Raw genomic sequence first — 19,667 nt, forward strand, 5'->3', positions numbered from 1 at the left:
TTACAATGAAGTTTTCTTGGATTGGGAAATACCAAATACCCACGTCTTAAAATTAGAAACTATTAATATTCATGTTTTATTTTTCACATTTCACGTTCAAAATTTAAATCTAATCTAATGTTCTGTAATGCACAATCCAACGATGATATAAATATAAACTGTTTTAACCAGTTTTATAAATTTATAGAGGTCATTCTTTTACAAAATAATGGATATCTAAAAGCCTGTTCTGAAACTGAAACAGTTTCACCTGGTGATTTATAATGGTAATGGCTAATGAATCGTACCTGATAACGTCAATGTAAATGGGAAAGGCGGTGGCATATTATTGTTTTCTTCAGCATTTTTTTTTTGATATAGAAATAAATGTACTCTTGTTCTGCTGAATATACTTTCTCTTCTAGATCTAATGTATTTATCCCAAAGGATCGATTTTTTTACATACAATTTTGATCCAAATGATCAACTTCCGTATACTGAAAATAAAAACCCAGCATCTACACCTATACAACACACAAACTATATTGACCTTGTTTAAAGTACGCATTTTCAAAATTCTTTGGTCCTTTATAACTACTTTGATTGCACATACATCTTAACGTTGCGTCGTTTATTGACTCACAAGTGTCATGATTAGGTCATATGTTCATGTGTGGCCGGGACATGAGGTGTTCATTATGTTTGTTTTAGCTCAATGTTATAGAAACTATTCAAATTATTTTGATTCAACTTTATACACAGATGCATATTCGTGAAGTCTATTCAACTCTATCAAAATTTTTGACCTCGACCTTCCATATGATCTTGATCTAAATATTTTTCATTCTGCATTTAGCTCAGGTTTAAAGGAACTATTCAAGTCATTCTTTTTATCAAACTCATAAACTATTACTGGGAAGTGTTATCTATCTCCATCAATTCTTTGTGACACTATTGATTTTGCGTTTAACCCTGTTTAAAAAAAAATAACCGTGCTTTTTCTGTCCATGACCTTCCCCATAATTTGACCCCATTGTTCAATTTTTTTTTTTGTTTTTTTCTTAAGTTTCAAATAGAATATTCAGGATGTTTTTACCAAGCTTGACACAGACAAGCAATCATACATTCTATAATTATTGTCCCTGATCCCCTGTAACCTTTAACCCTTTTCCAAGATCTTTCAACAAGCATGATTCATAAGTTTTATTTTAGGAATGGCTCTAATTCTTGGCCAAATTATTCGCGAAGCGGATTATAAAACAGCGTAAACTGACCCAAACCAGGTTATACTCGAATAATTTGGCCAAGAATTAGAGTAATTCCTTATAATTTAACTTTAAAATCATGAAATAACTATGGGTGTAAAATTTCGTTGCTTTTTATTAGTTCAAATTTGCCGCTCAATAATACAACCTTAGTAACGAAGTAACGGAAGTGATAGGAAGCAAGGGGAGGTAAAAACTGATACATAGGCCTAGCAGCCTTTTTACATGTGGTAAGAGCGAATTATTGTTTGAAGTTAAAGGTACGTTTATTAAATTTGGAATTTTCCATGTATCTCGAGGACTGGAAATGAGAGGATTGTATGGATACAGATAATTCAGCTGGTTGCCAGGGGGGGGGGGGGGGGGTGTCCCCATACCAAACCAGGTTATACAGAAATGATTTGTGTTCCTTTTTGGATATTAACCAATCAGAGGCAAGAATACAAACAAAATTATTATTTAACTATGTCATAATTTTCTAACTTGACCTTTCTTATGACCTTGACATGCCATATGACCTTGAATCTTTCTTGATTTTGTTCTAAGTCCATCTTATTTAATTTCATGTCACAGGCGTTAAAATATTTGTATTAACCTTTTGAATAATAAGTCAATCAGTTATTGGGATCAATAATTATCGATTTTTAATTTATTGCAAGATTAGATCACCTTTAACAATAATAACAGAATTGCAAATAAATAAATACACTCTCACAACTCTGCAAGCACATTTTATAATTCAGTTTATCAAGCTTTTACATATTTGATCTAACTATCTTTAACCAAATTATTATTTTATTATTATTAAATTATTCATTTAATGTATTAGTATTCAACTTAATTAATATGAATGAAAAACTTTATGAATGGACATACAGCGAATTTTAGATGGCTGTAATTTATTTAGTGTTAAGGGTGATGATGATAATGAAATGATAATACGTACAGTTGAACTTCCGTATCTCGAACACGGATATCTCGAATACCATGGATATGTCGAAGTGATTTTGAAGTCCCAATCCCTTTTTCCTTGGGTATTTTACCCTGGATATCTCGAATCCTTGGATATCTTGAAGTTTTTGTCGGTCCCACTGAGATAAATCAATATCAAAACCTATGAAGAACATTTGTTATTATATTTCATCTGGCCAAAAAATTACTGGCGACCGACAGATAAGTTATCTTTTTATCTGGCGGCCGCTAGAAAATTATATGGTGGCCGCCAGATCTTTTTATCTGGTGGCCACTCCGCAAGATCTTTTTATCTGGTGACCACTAGAATTGATTTTCTTATTTGGCGGCCGCCAGTTATTTATGTGGCGACCGACAGATAATTATTTCGCAGCCGCCAGAAACTAATAAAATATTTTTTTCTACCTGGAACCTACCGGCTTCCATAGTTTTGGTGGATGTACATCACAGTTATTTCATTATGTTGGATGTCTTTCAGTGTGAACGACAAGTCATTATTCATTAATGTAATATCCGTTTCATATTTGGATGGTTTACTACTGAAGACAACAAAGGCTTACTAACAACTAAATTGTATGACAAAAGAGATGACTTTAGCAGTTTAATCGTCAACTATCCTTATTTTTGTAGTATATTCTACCATAACCTACATTATGGTGTTTACATCTCCCAGCTTATTCGAAACTCAAGGGCATGCTCCGAGTACAATCATTTTTTTTAACCGAGACAGGCTACTCACACATAAATTTATGTAACAGAGATTTCAACAACCTCGTTTAAAGTCAGCATTGTAGATGTCTTCTCCTGTAAACAAGAAGATTAGTAACGCATAAGCAACATGAGTTTTAATATTTCTGATCAATCAATAGATTAGCCAGATAATTATCTAGCGGCCACCAGATGAAATTATTTATTTTTACCTGATCAATCAATAGAATTTAAAACCATATACTATTCTAAAAAAAAAAAAATACACGATTGTCTTCATAGAATATATTTAGTAACTCTCTTTAGCTACTAAATAAATTCAAGGTCAGAAAACTATAATAAACACATACTGTACATCATATTTCAGATAGTTAGAAAATTCATTTAGTAAGACTTCTTCGTTCATTGCTGAATTTAATGTCATAAAACTATTATAAATATTTCATATCATTGTGACATTTCCCCTTATACATTCCAAACCTGCGTAGTGTTCCCCAACTAACCAGTTCCCAAATCTTTCTGGTATCTTTTGCACTGGAGTAGAGCGTCTTGGTTGTGTAATAGACGGATTCGTTTTACGTTCTTATGGCGAATTTTTATTAGCATTTGTATAATATAAGCCCGAAGTTGTGTTAGAGTTACATTATGTATTCTGAATATAAGATTCAGGTTCAACAGAAGAAAATCATCCTAACTGTAGATTAAGTCAACTGATGTTATTACTCACATTGAAAGTAAGCGTTGTACGAAGAATAACCCTCAATGCTCAATGGCACTGAGTACCGAGTAAAGATCTAAACTTAAAACCCTTCACCGGTGTATGCTTATGTCTCTATATGAGTGTGAAATTCTCGAATGGGACGTAAAACAAGATATAACAACAAAAAAGTTGCCCTAGAGGCACCTGATCCCATATGTTTACTTGAACCATTGAGGCCAGTATTATCATCTATACCTGAAGTGTGTGAGACATATCCTTTCTTTTTGTATAAAAAAAGGTCTTGGTATGTAGTATATTTCTTGTTCTGAATCTGACGCACTTGATTCAGACTCTTTTCTACAAACGGTACCTACTTTCATTTTCCTTATCATCTTATACTGTCTGGTATTTTTGGGAATGTCTTTTTAATCTCTTTCTCATCTGCAAGAAAAATGAAAGGTAACAGTAAATTCGTGTGCAGTAACCGTATAGGTCCCTATACTGATAACCTTTGCACCTTATACACAGGAAAAACATCACGTGGGATGTCTATAATTACTTAGGGAACTTTCAATAAGGAAGATTTCGTTTTTACATCCATTAGATTGGAGTGGAAGAAATAACATGAACTATATGCAGTTTTTTTTTTAAGTGAAATGCATAGCATTTAACCTTTAAGATTTTGGTGGCTGCACAAGGGTATCAATGTACGACCTTAAAATGACAGATAAAAACTGCTTTAATTTCTCACGCCATTGTTGACCTGTTGAAAGGAAAACACCATAACAGAACTTTATCCATTTCTTGTAATTCTATTTACGTCTCTTTCTAAAGAAAAGAAATTGGCCATTCATTGTGCTCTTAGTATATAAATATTCTAAGACAGCTATCATGAACAGTCTAGAGTGCTTTTGGTGATTTGAGCATCTTATTCTTGGAAGAGTTTTTGATTCCCTGTCATAAGCAACTGAAAGACAGGTACCTGTACCTATTTTCAATTCATCTAACATAATTAGTATAAAGCAAAATTATTCATATGCTTTGGTAATTTGCTTTCTTCATTTTTTAAAATGATTTTTAATTGTTTTTATTTTCTTAATACATATATTTTGTTCTTATCTCTTCACGTTTGTTCATTTTTTTTTATTTTGTAAGTGTCCATTATTATTCTTCCTTGGGGGGGGGGGGGGGGGGAGGTTTGATTTTGTGCAAACTTTTGCCTCTGTTGTTCATCAAAGATGAATTAGGTTTTTATACAGCATCCTCCTCTTTTATTTTAGCCTTTATATATATCCTAATAATTTCAGGTATTTTTTGAAGCGTAATACCCTTTGAATGGAATTTTTTGTGGGTTTTAAATATTGATCACTGAGATTACTTTATTTTCTTTCTTTTGGCTTTTGGTGCAAATTTTTCTTAATTTACAGCATTGATTATTAAATCCTGTTGTTTTTTTTTTTTCATTTGTTTAATTGTTTGCCTGCTTTTCCCTCCTGTTAAATTTTCCACTTACCTTACATTACGGCATATTGATACAAAATAGAATATATATATATATATATATATATATATATATATATATATATATATATATATATATATATATATATATATATATATATATATATATATATATATATATATATATATATATATATATATCCAAAAAATGAAAAGAAATATCACAGTGTCCGGTAATTAATATGAAAATTAAAAATAACAAGGCAACAATGTTAGTAAAACGTAAGCGCTTTCATTATACTTCTTCAGACGTTTTACAATTCAAGACAATTCAAACATGTGACGTTATAACGCTACCTGATGATAACGTCAACAACAATGCAATGACGTCACAATGCTTATAGAGGAAACAATTATAGAGTCTAAGTAAAATTACTTTGTTCATTAATAGCGTAATAAATAATAAAGTCATGAAACAGTCTATATTAAACTATTTAAGGACGGTTTAAAAATCTTGATGAAATGTTTTTCTTTTTCCCGTCTTTCTAAAAGATTTTCTGTTTTGAGTTTATAAAAGGGATAAACTGAGAATTGTCCCTGTCCACAAACAGCAAGATGTTCACTGAGTTTTATTTTTCTGTACTCGGGTTGGTTGATATGTTGTCTATGTATGCGTATACGAGTGCGTAGTGTGGTCCCCGTTTCTCCTATGTATAATTGTCCGCATCCAGTGCATGTTATACAATAAATAACGTTTTTAGATGCACAGGTCATATCTGCATTGATAGTAAATTCTTTATTTCCGAGTGTAAAAGTACTTCCCTCTTTAATATACTGGCAGGTTCCACAACGTGAATCAGAGCATTTATTGACCACATACAAATTCCGTTGGTGAAATGTAGATTTACACAATATTCTTCGGAGGTTTTTAGGTTGTCTTTTACTGTTGATGAATTTATATTTTTCCAGTACTTTGGACATTTTCTCATCCGTCTGTAGAATGTTGTTGAGGTGACGCACTGTAGAGGTTATATTCCTGTTCTTTGGATTGTATGTAGTTACAAGCGGTAATATTGCAGAATCTGATGTGTCACTTTTTGAAGAATTAATAAGTTTATCTCTGTCGATTTCTATAGCCTTTCTGATTCCGTCCTCAATGATTCCAAGAGGATAGCATTGTTCAAGCAGATATTTTTTTTAATTCATTCAGACGTTCATCTCTTTTTTTCTTGTCGCTAACAATAGTGCAGATTCTTCTAGCTAAATTGTAAGGGATTGAACGTTTCGTATGACTTGGATGACAGGAACTGAAATGGAGATATTGATGTGTGTCTGTCGGTTTGTAGTATATGTCTGTCGAAATACATTCTCCATGCTTTGCTATAAGGACGTCCAAAAACGGAATGCTTTGTAAACTTTCGTCCATTGTGAAGTTGATGTCAGGATCTAGATCGTTTATAATATTTAGGTAAACTGCTAGATTCGCATCGCTGTCATTCCAAATGATAAAACAATCGTCAAGGTATCTTTTCCAATTGTTCTTTATATTTTCTGAAGTCTGTTGGTCAAAGTACTGAGTAGTTTTTTCATACATCCTCTCCTCTAGATATCCTAGTGTAAGGGTGGCATAAGTAGGGGCCATCTTTGTACCCATTGCCGTTCCTTTCTTTTGTGCATAATGTTTGTCGTTAAAAGAGAAAGTATTATTTTCCAATACTATTTTACTAGCCTCTAAGATGAAGTCTTTGCTGAAACGCTCATTAATTTTTTGTGGATATTTATCAATCCAGTACTCGAGCGCCTTGACACCAAGAGAAGTAGTAATATTAGTGTACAAATTAGTAACATCCATTGTGACTAGCTTGGCATCATGACTAACTTTTTCAGGAAGATGTTTCAGGAAATCTAGATCATCCCGAACATAACTTTTTACTTCTAAACATAAAGGTTTCAGTAATATGTCCATAAGATGACTCAGCCTTTGTGTTGGAGCTTTTGGTCCACCCACGATAGGTCTAAATGTAAGATCCTCTGGATCGCTACATGTAATGTATGCAGAGTTTTGTATTTTGATCGCTTCCTTAATTATTTTAGATTTGTGTATCTTAGGAAGTCCATAAAAGGCACTTTCTCTAAAATCAAAATTAGTCAAAAAGTCCTCTTCTTTGGCTGTTAAAAAGGAAGTTGTATTGTGGTTTTTTATTAAGTTTTTAATTTTTCGCATTGTCTTTTTATCACTGTTCTCTGATATTTCATCGTAAAACTCGCTGTTAATGAGCATTTGTAATATTTTTGTTTTGTAAAATTCTGCATTCATAACTACTACTGCTCCACCCTTGTCTGCTTCTTTGATTACGATTGAACTGTCGTTTGTCAATGATTGAACAGCCTTTTCCTCTTCTTTTCGTAAATTATTTCTTGTGTTATTTTTTTCATTATTTAGAGGTATATTTTGCAGAGTATTACAAACGGTGTCAAGGAGACTGTTCCTTCCTTTCTTTGGATTAAAATTTGATTTGTTCCTAACAAGATCACCTTCAGACGTGTTTTCGTCTTCGTCATCATTATGAAAATACTCTGCTAGTCTTAATTTTCTTGTATATTCCTTGATATCCTTAGATAATTCCTGAAGATTAGAGTCACTTGGTGTTGGTGTAAATTTTAATCCTTTTGACAGTAATTTTATTTCAGCCGCGTTTAATGGCCTACTTGACAGGTTTATCACTTTTGGGTCTATGGTTCCCAATTTTTCCTCTGTCCTTGTAGGTATTGGTATTGCTGAAATCTTTGACCTTGGCTCTGTTTGCCTCCATTTCAGTTCCTGTCATCCAAGTCATACGAAACGTTCAATCCCTTACAATTTAGCTAGAAGAATCTGCACTATTGTTAGCGACAAGAAAAAAAGAGATGAACGTCTGAATGAATTAAAAAAATATCTGCTTGAACAATGCTATCCTCTTGGAATCATTGAGGACGGAATCAGAAAGGCTATAGAAATCGACAGAGATAAACTTATTAATTCTTCAAAAAGTGACACATCAGATTCTGCAATATTACCGCTTGTAACTACATACAATCCAAAGAACAGGAATATAACCTCTACAGTGCGTCACCTCAACAACATTCTACAGACGGATGAGAAAATGTCCAAAGTACTGGAAAAATATAAATTCATCAACAGTAAAAGACAACCTAAAAACCTCCGAAGAATATTGTGTAAATCTACATTTCACCAACGGAATTTGTATGTGGTCAATAAATGCTCTGATTCACGTTGTGGAACCTGCCAGTATATTAAAGAGGGAAGTACTTTTACACTCGGAAATAAAGAATTTACTATCAATGCAGATATGACCTGTGCATCTAAAAACGTTATTTATTGTATAACATGCACTGGATGCGGACAATTATACATAGGAGAAACGGGGACCACACTACGCACTCGTATACGCATACATAGACAACATATCAACCAACCCGAGTACAGAAAAATAAAACTCAGTGAACATCTTGCTGTTTGTGGACAGGGACAATTCTCAGTTTATCCCTTTTATAAACTCAAAACAGAAAATCTTTTAGAAAGACGGGAAAAAGAAAAACATTTCATCAAGATTTTTAAACCGTCCTTAAATAGTTTAATATAGACTGTTTCATGACTTTATTATTTATTACGCTATTAATGAACAAAGTAATTTTACTTAGACTCTATAATTGTTTCCTCTATAAGCATTGTGACGTCATTGCATTGTTGTTGACGTTATCATCAGGTAGCGTTATAACGTCACATGTTTGAATTGTCTTGAATTGTAAAACGTCTGAAGAAGTATAATGAAAGCGCTTACGTTTTACTAACATTGTTGCCTTGTTATTTTTAATTTTCATATATATATATATATATATATATATATATATATATATATATATATATATATATATATATATATATATATATATATATATATATATATATATATAAGAGGAATAAGTTTCTTATGATTTATTCAATTACTTGTCTTGAAATCAATTAGGATTTTTTTCAGAATCTATTCTATCGGTGCAAATTAATACCTTATATGCATTTACATACTGCATTTTACAGGAAAAAGAATGGAGATGGATAAACACAGTGGCAAGCATTGAGGGGACTCCAAGGAGAAAATGTGTGCAAATGAAACCTCATCTAAGGATGGTGGAAAGGCTGAAAAAAGCAAGAATTCAGGAGCTGATAATAAAGCTCCTCAACACTCAAAGGGATGTGATATACTTTCTTCCTTCACTCGTCCACCTCCTAAATAAAACAAAAAGTGAATAGCAGACATAATGCAAAGTTTTCTTTAAAGAAGGATGTTGAAAAATTCGGACTGCATTATCAAAGGTCTTCATAAACATCCATGGGCTAACAAAGTAAAGGATCAACCTATTTACTTACTAACAGACAGTTAATATTTTATTTTTGTTTTCACTTACTAATTTGAAATATTTTAGACATTATGAATAAAATTTAACTCAAATTTACACAAAATGGTGTTTTGCAATTATTTATCATAGTTATCCAATTTACATGTGAAATCTCTACTGATTGTTCTCACAGATAACTTTTATTCATCGCCATTGGTACTTGTAGTCCCTCTCATTAACAAACATTTCTTTCCCGATTTTTTGCCATGAAGAGAACATTGACTGCAATGATGTAAAAAGCATCATATCTTAAGAATCATGTTGGGTTTCATCATATACAATATTTAGTAATTAAATGTATTCAAATACCTTTTTTTTTGTTTCAACTCATGAGTACTTTAAGGTTTTTAACCAAATATCAGAATTACCATATGATGTTACCTCTTTTATTTACAAAGATACCACGACAGTATAGAATATGACGTCAATTATCATAAACTTTATACAGTGTATCCTGTTTTAAACTACATGCATAATGTTAGCACGTGATTGCAAAATCCATTTCTTAAATTATTCTTCACGAGATATAACAGCAAAGTAAACAAATATCTGGGAGGCATCTCCATGCAAATCGACAGTTGTCATACACAAAGATCATTAATTTGATAAAAATAAAAAAAGAAAGAATTGAGCTGAAAATGTAACGGAATTTTACAAGTATCTTGAAACTTTGGATGGCCTGACGATTTATATTTCCAAACTCATTATCATAATTGCCATACTTTATATGTTTATTCATACAAATAAAACATAAACAAAAAAAAAATGCCTTTCCTTGATTGTAAGAACAGGATTAACTGTTGCAGATGTCACTGAAAAAATTGCATAACCAACTTACTCGAGTAATGTTTTTGTTTTATGTAACAAATACAACCGTTTATACTTGTACTCACAAAGAAAGCAATCATAGAGACGTCATCATATACAGGTGAAGGGCCTCAAATATAGACCTATACTTGACACTCAGGATCATTGAACAGTGAGGGTTCATTATCGTGTCAACGCCTATCGTGATAGTGAAATGCCAATTATATTGCACAGCCTCCTGGTCTGCGATGATATAGTAGCAGATTTGTAGTAGAATGTTAACACTTTTAGAATAAGTTTTAGATATGTTTCGACAGAAATGTCCATTTGAAGCTTAGTAGAGTGGAAGAGTTTATCATTATGAGAAATGCAAGTAATGTATCAAGGAGATGTGCAAATAAATGCAAACCCTTTCCCAGCATTGTCAATGTCGGATGATAGATTTTACTGAAATGTAAATTTAAAGCCATCAACTTGATTATTTTCATTGTTTAGATCATGTGATACTGGAAATGGTTAATTTCCCTTTAACTCATGATCAGAACTATTTTTAGTGATATGAACGCATATTCTCAAATACATATTTTGAATCAATTAACATTACAATTTTTCTTTGAAAATAAACCTAATTCTATGAATTTTTAAATATAGATATATTTTTTTAATTCTTGGAATTTGCCAAGAGAATGACGCAGTTGTGTACCAACATAATTTTTGTCTCCAAATTTTTATTGACGATTTAAAATCATTTCTTTTTTTCAAGTAATCTCAAATATCCTGAGCATGGGACAAAAAGAGCTTGAATTGATGAATTTGAGCTTTAAAAATTGCAATCTCTTGGCAATCTGAAAAAGTATTTGAAAACACTAAACACTGCTGTGTAATTTAATAATTCGTTCACCCTATCTAGAGAAAACTATATTTCTTTTTTACATTTCTTTATTTCTTATTTTGACAACAAGGAAATTAACAGTAAAACAATAAAAATTCTCGAAATCATATATATATATATATATATATATATATATATATATATATATATATATATATATATATATATATATATATATATATATATATATATATATATATATATATATATATATATATATATATATATATATATATATAAAATCTACTTTCAATGAAATCAATACTTTTGACGTTTTTATAACTTCAGTCAGGATGTTTTTCTAGTTTGTGTTTAAATTAAAATTTTGGTATTTTCGTAAACTAGGAGATGCTTTCCCCTATCAAAACAGGGAGATATGCCTTCTTCTAATATTTTCAGTGGCATATATTATATACATGTATATTTAAGAAAATGGACTGTGTATTTTTTTTTTATATTTTTTTATTATTCAGTACCTATGTTTAGAATGTCGTAAATATCGAAATATTTATTAATAGAAATTTTCATAAACGAGTTTTTTTGTCGTTTAAGTTGTCTCGGAAAGTGCATAATTTATTTAATTCATTTGCAGTGTTGAAAAAAAAAATGCTTAAAGAATGTTAAACTCAATTCATGCTGTAAAATATTTTAAGAAATGTATGTCCTTATGGATATGTTCAATAAGAAAACAAGTAAATGTTATGTATGGATGCAATTTCTCTTTCTGTTTACAGCTATGAGGAATTCCTGTTATCTCCTGAGTTAAATCGAGGAATTGACTAATATTATAATATTCAGCAGTTTTAACATTTTAAAAAGAGGTATAATCCGTACACGTATATAGTATTTTCAGAGAGAGAGAGAGAGAGAGCAATGCACAACACCGCTCTTTATAAATCTTCTTTATTCTGAAAATTACCATAACGTAAAATGTATTTAGCCATTATCATTTTAATCCATAGTTAATCATACTGATGTTCATAGTTAGACAGCTCCGTGTGAAATGTCGATTTTCAAATGTGTAGTGGGGGGAGGGGAGGAGGGAGATAAATTGACCAAAAAAAATCTCCGAATAGAAATACAAACGTTAAAAGTTATAGCTGAAAAAATGATAACCCCTCTTTGTATGGATATAGATACTGGTAACATGGGAGATTCATACCTCCTACTACACCAACAATTGAGGGGAGGGGGGAGGGGGTCAAACGGTCCCTATATAATTAATTCTATACTGAATTAACATTAAGAGAATATGCTAAAGAAAAAGCGGTAGATGAGGATGCCCCGAAAATTTTGCTACAAATAAATTGCTTAAAAAATAATTTTGAAATGATCAAATAAATACATCAAAAAGAAGTGTCTGATAAAAACTATTGTACATATCAATTTTCTTAAATTATTCCGATAAAAGCCGGCCTACCAGGTATATGCGAAGAACAGTATTCTCAATGTTGAAGAAAATAACCATTGTATCGACAGAGATATTATGATTGAGAACATTTATAAAACAGAAGATAAAAAAAAATTATGTATGTATATATATATATATATATATATATATATATATATATATATATATATATATATATATATATATATATATATATATATATATATATATATATATATATATATATAGTTTAGGCGAAGAAAAGTACTAGCTTCTGATAAATATCAGATATGGAGACATCTTTTGAGAATAAATCACTGTTAGAGGAAAAAGTACTAATACTTGTAACAAGTGGTTATGTTTTTTATACTAAAAGTTATAAAAATGTTTAAATCATAAACCAATTTATATAAAACGTAAGACAACAAAGAAGTCTAAGTTTTATAATGATGACAAATAAAAGCACTGGTGATGTTAAATGCGAGGGAAAAAAACGACGATTCGTTCAAAACGTTGATGACCATGAAACTTCTAAACAAAACATATTTTATTGCTAATGAATTCGTCACATGAAATAAATCAGTTGAGTTTCACGTTGAAATCTTGAAGGCTGATTGTCAACTCTGATACATGTATCTTGATACCCCGGATACTGAAGTTTAAAACCTGTACATGACTTTAAGGAAAGGAATTAAATAAAAACACGCACACACACCTTTCTGGTTTAAAAGAAGAGGAATGTTTCCATTCCAGTCGTGTGGAAACAGGCGAAAATACGAGTCTTTTTTATTTTATTTCCGAGATACCGAGAACGTAGAATTTTTGAAATAATAACTGGGAAAATATGGTTTGCCTATTTTTACCTTAAGCTTTTAGGACGAAAAAGAGTCAAGTTAGAGCGGTAGAGTTTTAACATTCAAGGAAATATTACATAACCGCATCGCTTCATACCAAAACTATAAACATGTGTGTTGGACGTAATATTTCGCCATTGGTTAAAACAATCAAATCGAAATATGAAAAGTTAGTTGTCAGGTTAGCCGATGTTACGGAGGAAGATGTATATATGACCTGAATTGCGTAAAATATTATTCATTCTGTTTCAAATAGATTTCGTCAAAATTGTAATGCAACTGTAATTTCGCACAGAAAAGTCCAGCTCCGTTAAGTGTGCATACATGTGTATATATAAAAAGAGACAATAGCAATACAATTTACCATCTCTCTGCTCAAACTATACAATAAACATAAACTAATTTCCTTTTTTGGAGATATTAGTAGCGGCCCTTTTAAGACATGAACGAATGAAAAAAAAGATAAATGTGCAGAAGCGTTTATAATCGATTTTAATTAAGCTTGCTTTACTTAAAGAAGTAAGAATTTCATATAAAGTTTTGATTTTTATGTACGGCATATAAGACGTTCTTAAAACAATCCTTTGACATCATTATGTGCCCCTCAAGTTTGTTATGTTTCTACTCCATAGCTAAGACAGGCAAAGAAAATTAATTGTATAAACAATGGAAGCTTCTTTAAACATTTTTATTCAAAAACATTTGATTAAAAATCCGCTTGGAAGTAGCGAACATATTTTTTATTGGTAGCCTTTTTTTTATAAACGGAATAATCTTTTTTAAAAACGAGTTTACATATAATTGTGTACCTGAATAATTTCCAATTAGAATTTTTCGGAGATACAGAAAATACATGTTTTTCCCCTCTTAGCACTTATAGGGAATAAAGTAACGCGCGTGTTTATTGTTGAGTGAATGCGGGCTTATATTCAAAAATTATAATCCTTTTAAATATCGGGATCAATCTGCTGTTTTGCCAAGGGATGCCCCGATTTGCGTGCGGTACCATTCTTGGCCATCTATCTATCTATCTATCTCTCTCTCTCTCTCTCTCTCTCTCTCTCTCTCTTTCTCTCTCTCTCTCTCTCTCTCTCTATCTCTCTCTCTCTCTCTCTCTCTCTCTCTCTCTCTCTCTCTCTCTCTCTCTCTCTCTCTCTCTCTATATATATATATATTAAGTTTTAATGTAACAAGTGCTTTACATATTTTATAAATGGAGCTAGATTATTTGATATAAAAAAGTATATTTTCTGTGGATTTAAACATGTATTATTTTTTCCACTGAATATATTATAATCCCTTCCTAGATCCTTTCTAGACCCCCATCGCCCCTTTACGAAATTACGAGATCTGCTCTATAATAGTACAAAAATATGAATAACATGCGAATTTCCTTAGAAATATTTACATACTAGTTGTTTGGAAGAAGAAAAAATCAAATATATATATATATTTTTTTTATAGATAATATGTTCCAAAACGATTAAGGTTTTTTAAGTAACATGTCATTTTAAGAATGTTTGGAAACTGAATTTGACGCTCGCGACGTCGTTACTTTTTTTATTGAGTAACGTTGTTTTGGAGCGCCTTACTAAAATGCCATAAAATACTGAAAAAGTGAGATATTTTTAAAAAAAATATGCATATTTGCATTCAGAAAGAGTCCTGCTATTAAAATTTACCAAAAAGTCAATTTGTAGAAATTTGACCTTAAGGGCCCTTTCCTCATGATGACAGTCCATTATCTTAACCTGTTAAGTTAACAAAATTTAGAATTGCAACAAAAATCAGCTGATTATCTACTAGCACAGCACAGCCAAATATTGGTCGGAAAACAATAAATTATTAGACAATTTTAAAGTGTAAGTGCCTATTCTTTTGTAAAATTTGATTAATTAACACTAGCTAGATAAGAAGTTTCACAAATTATGTCACATACCAAAATGCAGCTCATTTTCTTTCATCACTGTGAAAAAAGCTCGAAAAACAGGGATTTCTTAGAAAATTGCAATGATCAAAATTGAAGAATTTAAATGTATGTATGCAGGATGTAATTAAATTTCTTGTAATAAAAATTGTATATGTATTATGCAAATTGAAAATATTTCATCAACTGTAAAATATTCGTGACAAACATAACATATTCTTCCTTCAAACTTGTAATTTAATCAACTTTCCTTTATAGCACAATTTCATTGATTTGAAAATTGTTAATTCATCTTATTAATATTATTTTCACTACACGTATTTTAAATTATGAAACTGACACTATTTAACCTGGACTCTCTCAATCGTCTTATGGTCAGAGACAGGAATCTCCTTCCTCTAACACATAATCCCTTTCTTGTATGCGGATGGGATAAAAGAATGTATTTTTCCATTCTTTTATATTATATCCAAAACCATATCCCTTAGAAAACTTGTGTTTTTCCGTCATTAACCTGAAGAATTGAGACATTTATTTGATGATTTAATTTTAAAAATTGTCACAGTTGATTTTTTTCAATTACTCTAATGTACCAACCTGAGAGGTAGCAGTCACAGAGCAGTCCCGGGAACTGCTTTCTGGGACTGCACTGGGACTGCAAAAGCAGTCCCAGAGCAGTCCCACAGCGGTTCAAGCAGTCCCAGCGGTCCCAAAAAGCAGTCCCAGCAGTCCCAGCAAGCAGTCCCAGTAGACGGGGTTAATAATTTAATGGGCGGAGCTTAGTCATAACTGAGATTACACGGTGTATCAACAAACAATGTCAGTAATATAAAGAAAGTTGAAATTTAATGACAGACTTTTTTGGGGGAAGAAAAAGTGTTAGACATGTAACATGTACAGCATATTTACAATTCTTATGTGACAATTATTTCTGAATAATTCACAAAATTACAGTATATATAAGAAAAAAAAATAATAATAGAAGAAAAGAGGTTTTCACACTAAATACACTGTAATTACATCCGTAGCATATTAATTTGAAACCAAATTAAACCATTGTTTATTAAATTTTATTTATTGATATTGGTTACCATATATATTTTTATAGAAAATTAATCATGTGCTAAATAAAATTAATGGCTTATTTTTAGACTAGAATTAAATGACTTTAAAATAAATAGATCCTACAATTATAGAGCAAGGCCGATTCCCATATTACTCCGTATATTACGTTTTTATTGACGTAGAATCTTGAGAGAATATATATGCGTATCATGAATTATCTGATGACAGTTAATTCTTCATCAAATTTTGCTTACAAATATATTTTGGCTATCATTTTCATTGATATATAATGATTGTAAGAATCTTTACGCAACGTAAAACAATGTCACTTAAATATTTCCCGAGCCCTTACATCAGTGTGCATGTGTACACATGTAAGTCATGAAAGTGATATTTTTAGAAATTAGATAATCCTGAAATACATTTATACCACTTTTATTAAAACAGTCTGAAGAACGAAACAGATTCTATAAGATTGTTGAACAGCATGGTCAGTGATGTGTAACACTGATACACAAATAACACGCGTGGACTGCCTGCTATTTATGCCATCATGTTAATAGTTTGAAGAAATAATAATTCTTGCAATTTCTGCCCTCTTAGATGTATGTCTACAGGTGAAAAGTGCACAATTCTGCATAAGTAAGGGAAGTTGACGATTGATAAGTTAGTCATCACGTTCATCATAAAACTTTGTTGTTAGGTTACCATTAACGTCTTTTTCTAGTAAAATATCCAAATATGAAACATATGTGTCAGAGTCTATGGTATATCTATATCTATATCTATATATATATATTGTCAATCAGAACCTCAAGCATCTTTTAATATCAATCCCAATATAAGTAAAAATTCTCAAATGTGCGTTAAACAAACAAATAAACAAAACTATACGTTGTACATGTAACACACGTGATCCCAAAGAAAGTTTAAGATAAAATCATCTGTGTCAGTCTAATATAATCAAGGACGATCAAATAATAATACAAGTAATGAATTTCCATAGATTATCTTCATTAATGACGAAAATCAGTGTCACGTATAGATAGATAATACTATTGCCTCAATCTGTCTAACTTTCCAAATATCCTTCACCATTTTAGAAGTTATATCAGATTGAAAGAAGCTGTGCATATAGATTTTTTTTGTCTATACTTCCTCAAGTCTCTTTGTTTTTAATTATATTTTTTTTAAGTTCTTGGTTCAATTTTGTTTTGTGTTTCCTCTGCTTTCTACCATAGTTAAGTGTTATGGAACAAAGATGTTTTACATTTATCAAAAAAACATTCAAGAGAGCACTTAATTAAAGTAGAAACTTGAGAATGTCTACATTTTCTCTCGTGATATGGAATCTACAATGAAAGCTGCTATAGGCACGTTTATAAAGGTGAGAGGTATTTCTTATATTTCAGTGAAATTATTTCGAAGGAAATCCGTCACATTTATGTAAATTCGTCTGTTTCATAAAGCAGAGTTCGTCGCTGTTGAAAAAGAATCCCAATGGCGTTGAGATCAAAGTCAGCAGTAACTGATGAAAACTTGGCTGAAAAATTTGGCAGAGTAGTGTAGCCGATATATAAAAATGTATTGTTAACGATATCGGGATTCATTAGAATAAGTTAAATGACCAAACACCCCAGCTTACGGAAAATAGGAGCACCATAGATTCCTTATCAATTATTACCAGAATATATGTCAAGGTGTTCGAAATTTGATTTAATTGTTAGAAATAATTTTAAACATACAAGTAAAACTTCTCTTTTATATGAAGAACTAGAATGTAGGAATTCGAGAACATGAACTATATCAATTCCAAATTCAAAGTTAATTAACTTTTATTTATTGTAGTAATATTATAATTAGTAACTATAGTTAACTTAAGTGTTTTTAGGAGTAAAGAAGACACTTGAAGTAGAAAGTTATTCAATTTTTACAATAATAGAAAATGGTCGAGGAAAAAAAACGAGTTGCAATCAGTTATCCGAGTGATTATAGGCACCTTATGGGTGGAGACACAAAAGACCAGCTCGACAGACAGACAGACAGACGCGTATCCACGTTATTGAAGCCTGTGCATGGCTCTTGTAGCTCAACTGGACTAAGGTCCTTCACACTTACAATGAACACAACATATATATATTTGAGGAAAATAATTGGGATTTACAGTCAGTAAATCATTTAGAAAAGACAAAATATGTCCAAATATAGGAATGAAAAATAACCTTTAAAATATCTACTATATTTACAATGAATTAAAATTATGCATTTTCTTTGGATTGATAAATGTTAATCAATTAATGCAAGTGTAAAAAAATGTCCTGAAAGGACAATGCTTCAAAAGATTAAAAAAATAAATGTATGCATAGAAAAAATTATTATGATTTTTTGTAATTGTAACTACATTACACATGACTTTTTTTTAGCATCTAAACACATTTTTGTATTAAAAAAAATCGATCGTGATATGCAAATCTAATGAATTCAGAAATACATAAAAATATATAATTATGAATTAAAAATCATTAAGAATTCTAGATAGAAAATTTCAAAACTTACATTCTACTGACGCCTAGAAGTCGAAATGTTTGTCATCAAAGAATTGTTTTGGCTTGGATTTTTCTATTTGATGGATTTGAATTTGGATTCAATTCAAAATGCACTATTTATTTTATTTTTTTTTAGAAATGAAAATAGATTTCAATTTTAATTTATTTTACAGTTCTGTTATAAATATTATATAATATTTTCTTACTTTACCCAAGACTAAAACAATTTCAAGACTAAACCTTTTCCCTCTTATTTGTAAACTAAAATAAAATACTTTTCTTTTGGACAATAAACGAGCCGCATCATTGCTGCTTACGCAAAAGGATTTAATTTTTAAACCATATAATATACTCTCAAAATGTATATTTAAAAAAACACGGAAACTTCATTTCCTCGACCGATGCAGCATATATATCCCCATACATCGCAAAACATCGATGTAAGGCCGTTGACATTTGTTTAAAATTTAAACAGAAATTGCATTTATTTTCAACTAATGGCTTAAATGAATCATATATTGCATTTATTTTCAACTAATGGTTAATTGAATTAAATTTCAATTCAGATCTGATAACAAAATTTAAATCTGAAGAAAATCGACATTATGTGTTCTTGATGGGAAAGTTCTGAATAGATTTCTCC

The 19,667-nt window shown here is 30.8% G+C and overlaps 1 protein-coding gene across 1 annotated transcript; it reads right to left on the bottom strand.

The window, feature by feature from the left end:
- Window positions 1-4,012: 4,012 nt before the first annotated feature.
- Window positions 4,013-9,177, bottom strand: LOC133197859 (uncharacterized). Its single transcript, XM_061334045.1, has 3 exons — window positions 9,154-9,177; window positions 6,451-7,906; window positions 4,013-4,065 (listed from the first exon to the last, which is right to left on the bottom strand). The coding sequence occupies exons 1-3, from the start codon at window positions 9,175-9,177 to the stop codon at window positions 4,013-4,015; spliced, it is 1,533 nt and encodes a 510-aa protein (XP_061190029.1).
- Window positions 9,178-19,667: the final 10,490 nt, after the last annotated feature.

Source organism: Saccostrea echinata, unplaced genomic scaffold, assembly GCF_033153115.1.
Source record: "Saccostrea echinata isolate AGI-Se365-2 ecotype Australia unplaced genomic scaffold, CSIRO_AGI_Sech_v1 ptg000032l, whole genome shotgun sequence".
Lineage (NCBI taxonomy): Eukaryota > Metazoa > Mollusca > Bivalvia > Ostreida > Ostreidae > Saccostrea > Saccostrea echinata.

Bases quoted from the DNA above. Each gene is read 5' to 3' on its own strand.
- LOC133197859 (XM_061334045.1), bottom strand. From the start codon at position 9,177: ATGCAGTATGTAAATGCATATAAG. The intron at 7,907-9,153 runs GTATTAATTTGC...CTTGGATGACAG, and splicing joins AGTATGTAAATGCATATAAG to GAACTGAAATGGAGGCAAAC. The intron at 4,066-6,450 runs GTATTTCGACAG...TTTTTCTTGCAG, and splicing joins TATAGCAAAGCATGGAGAAT to ATGAGAAAGAGATTAAAAAG.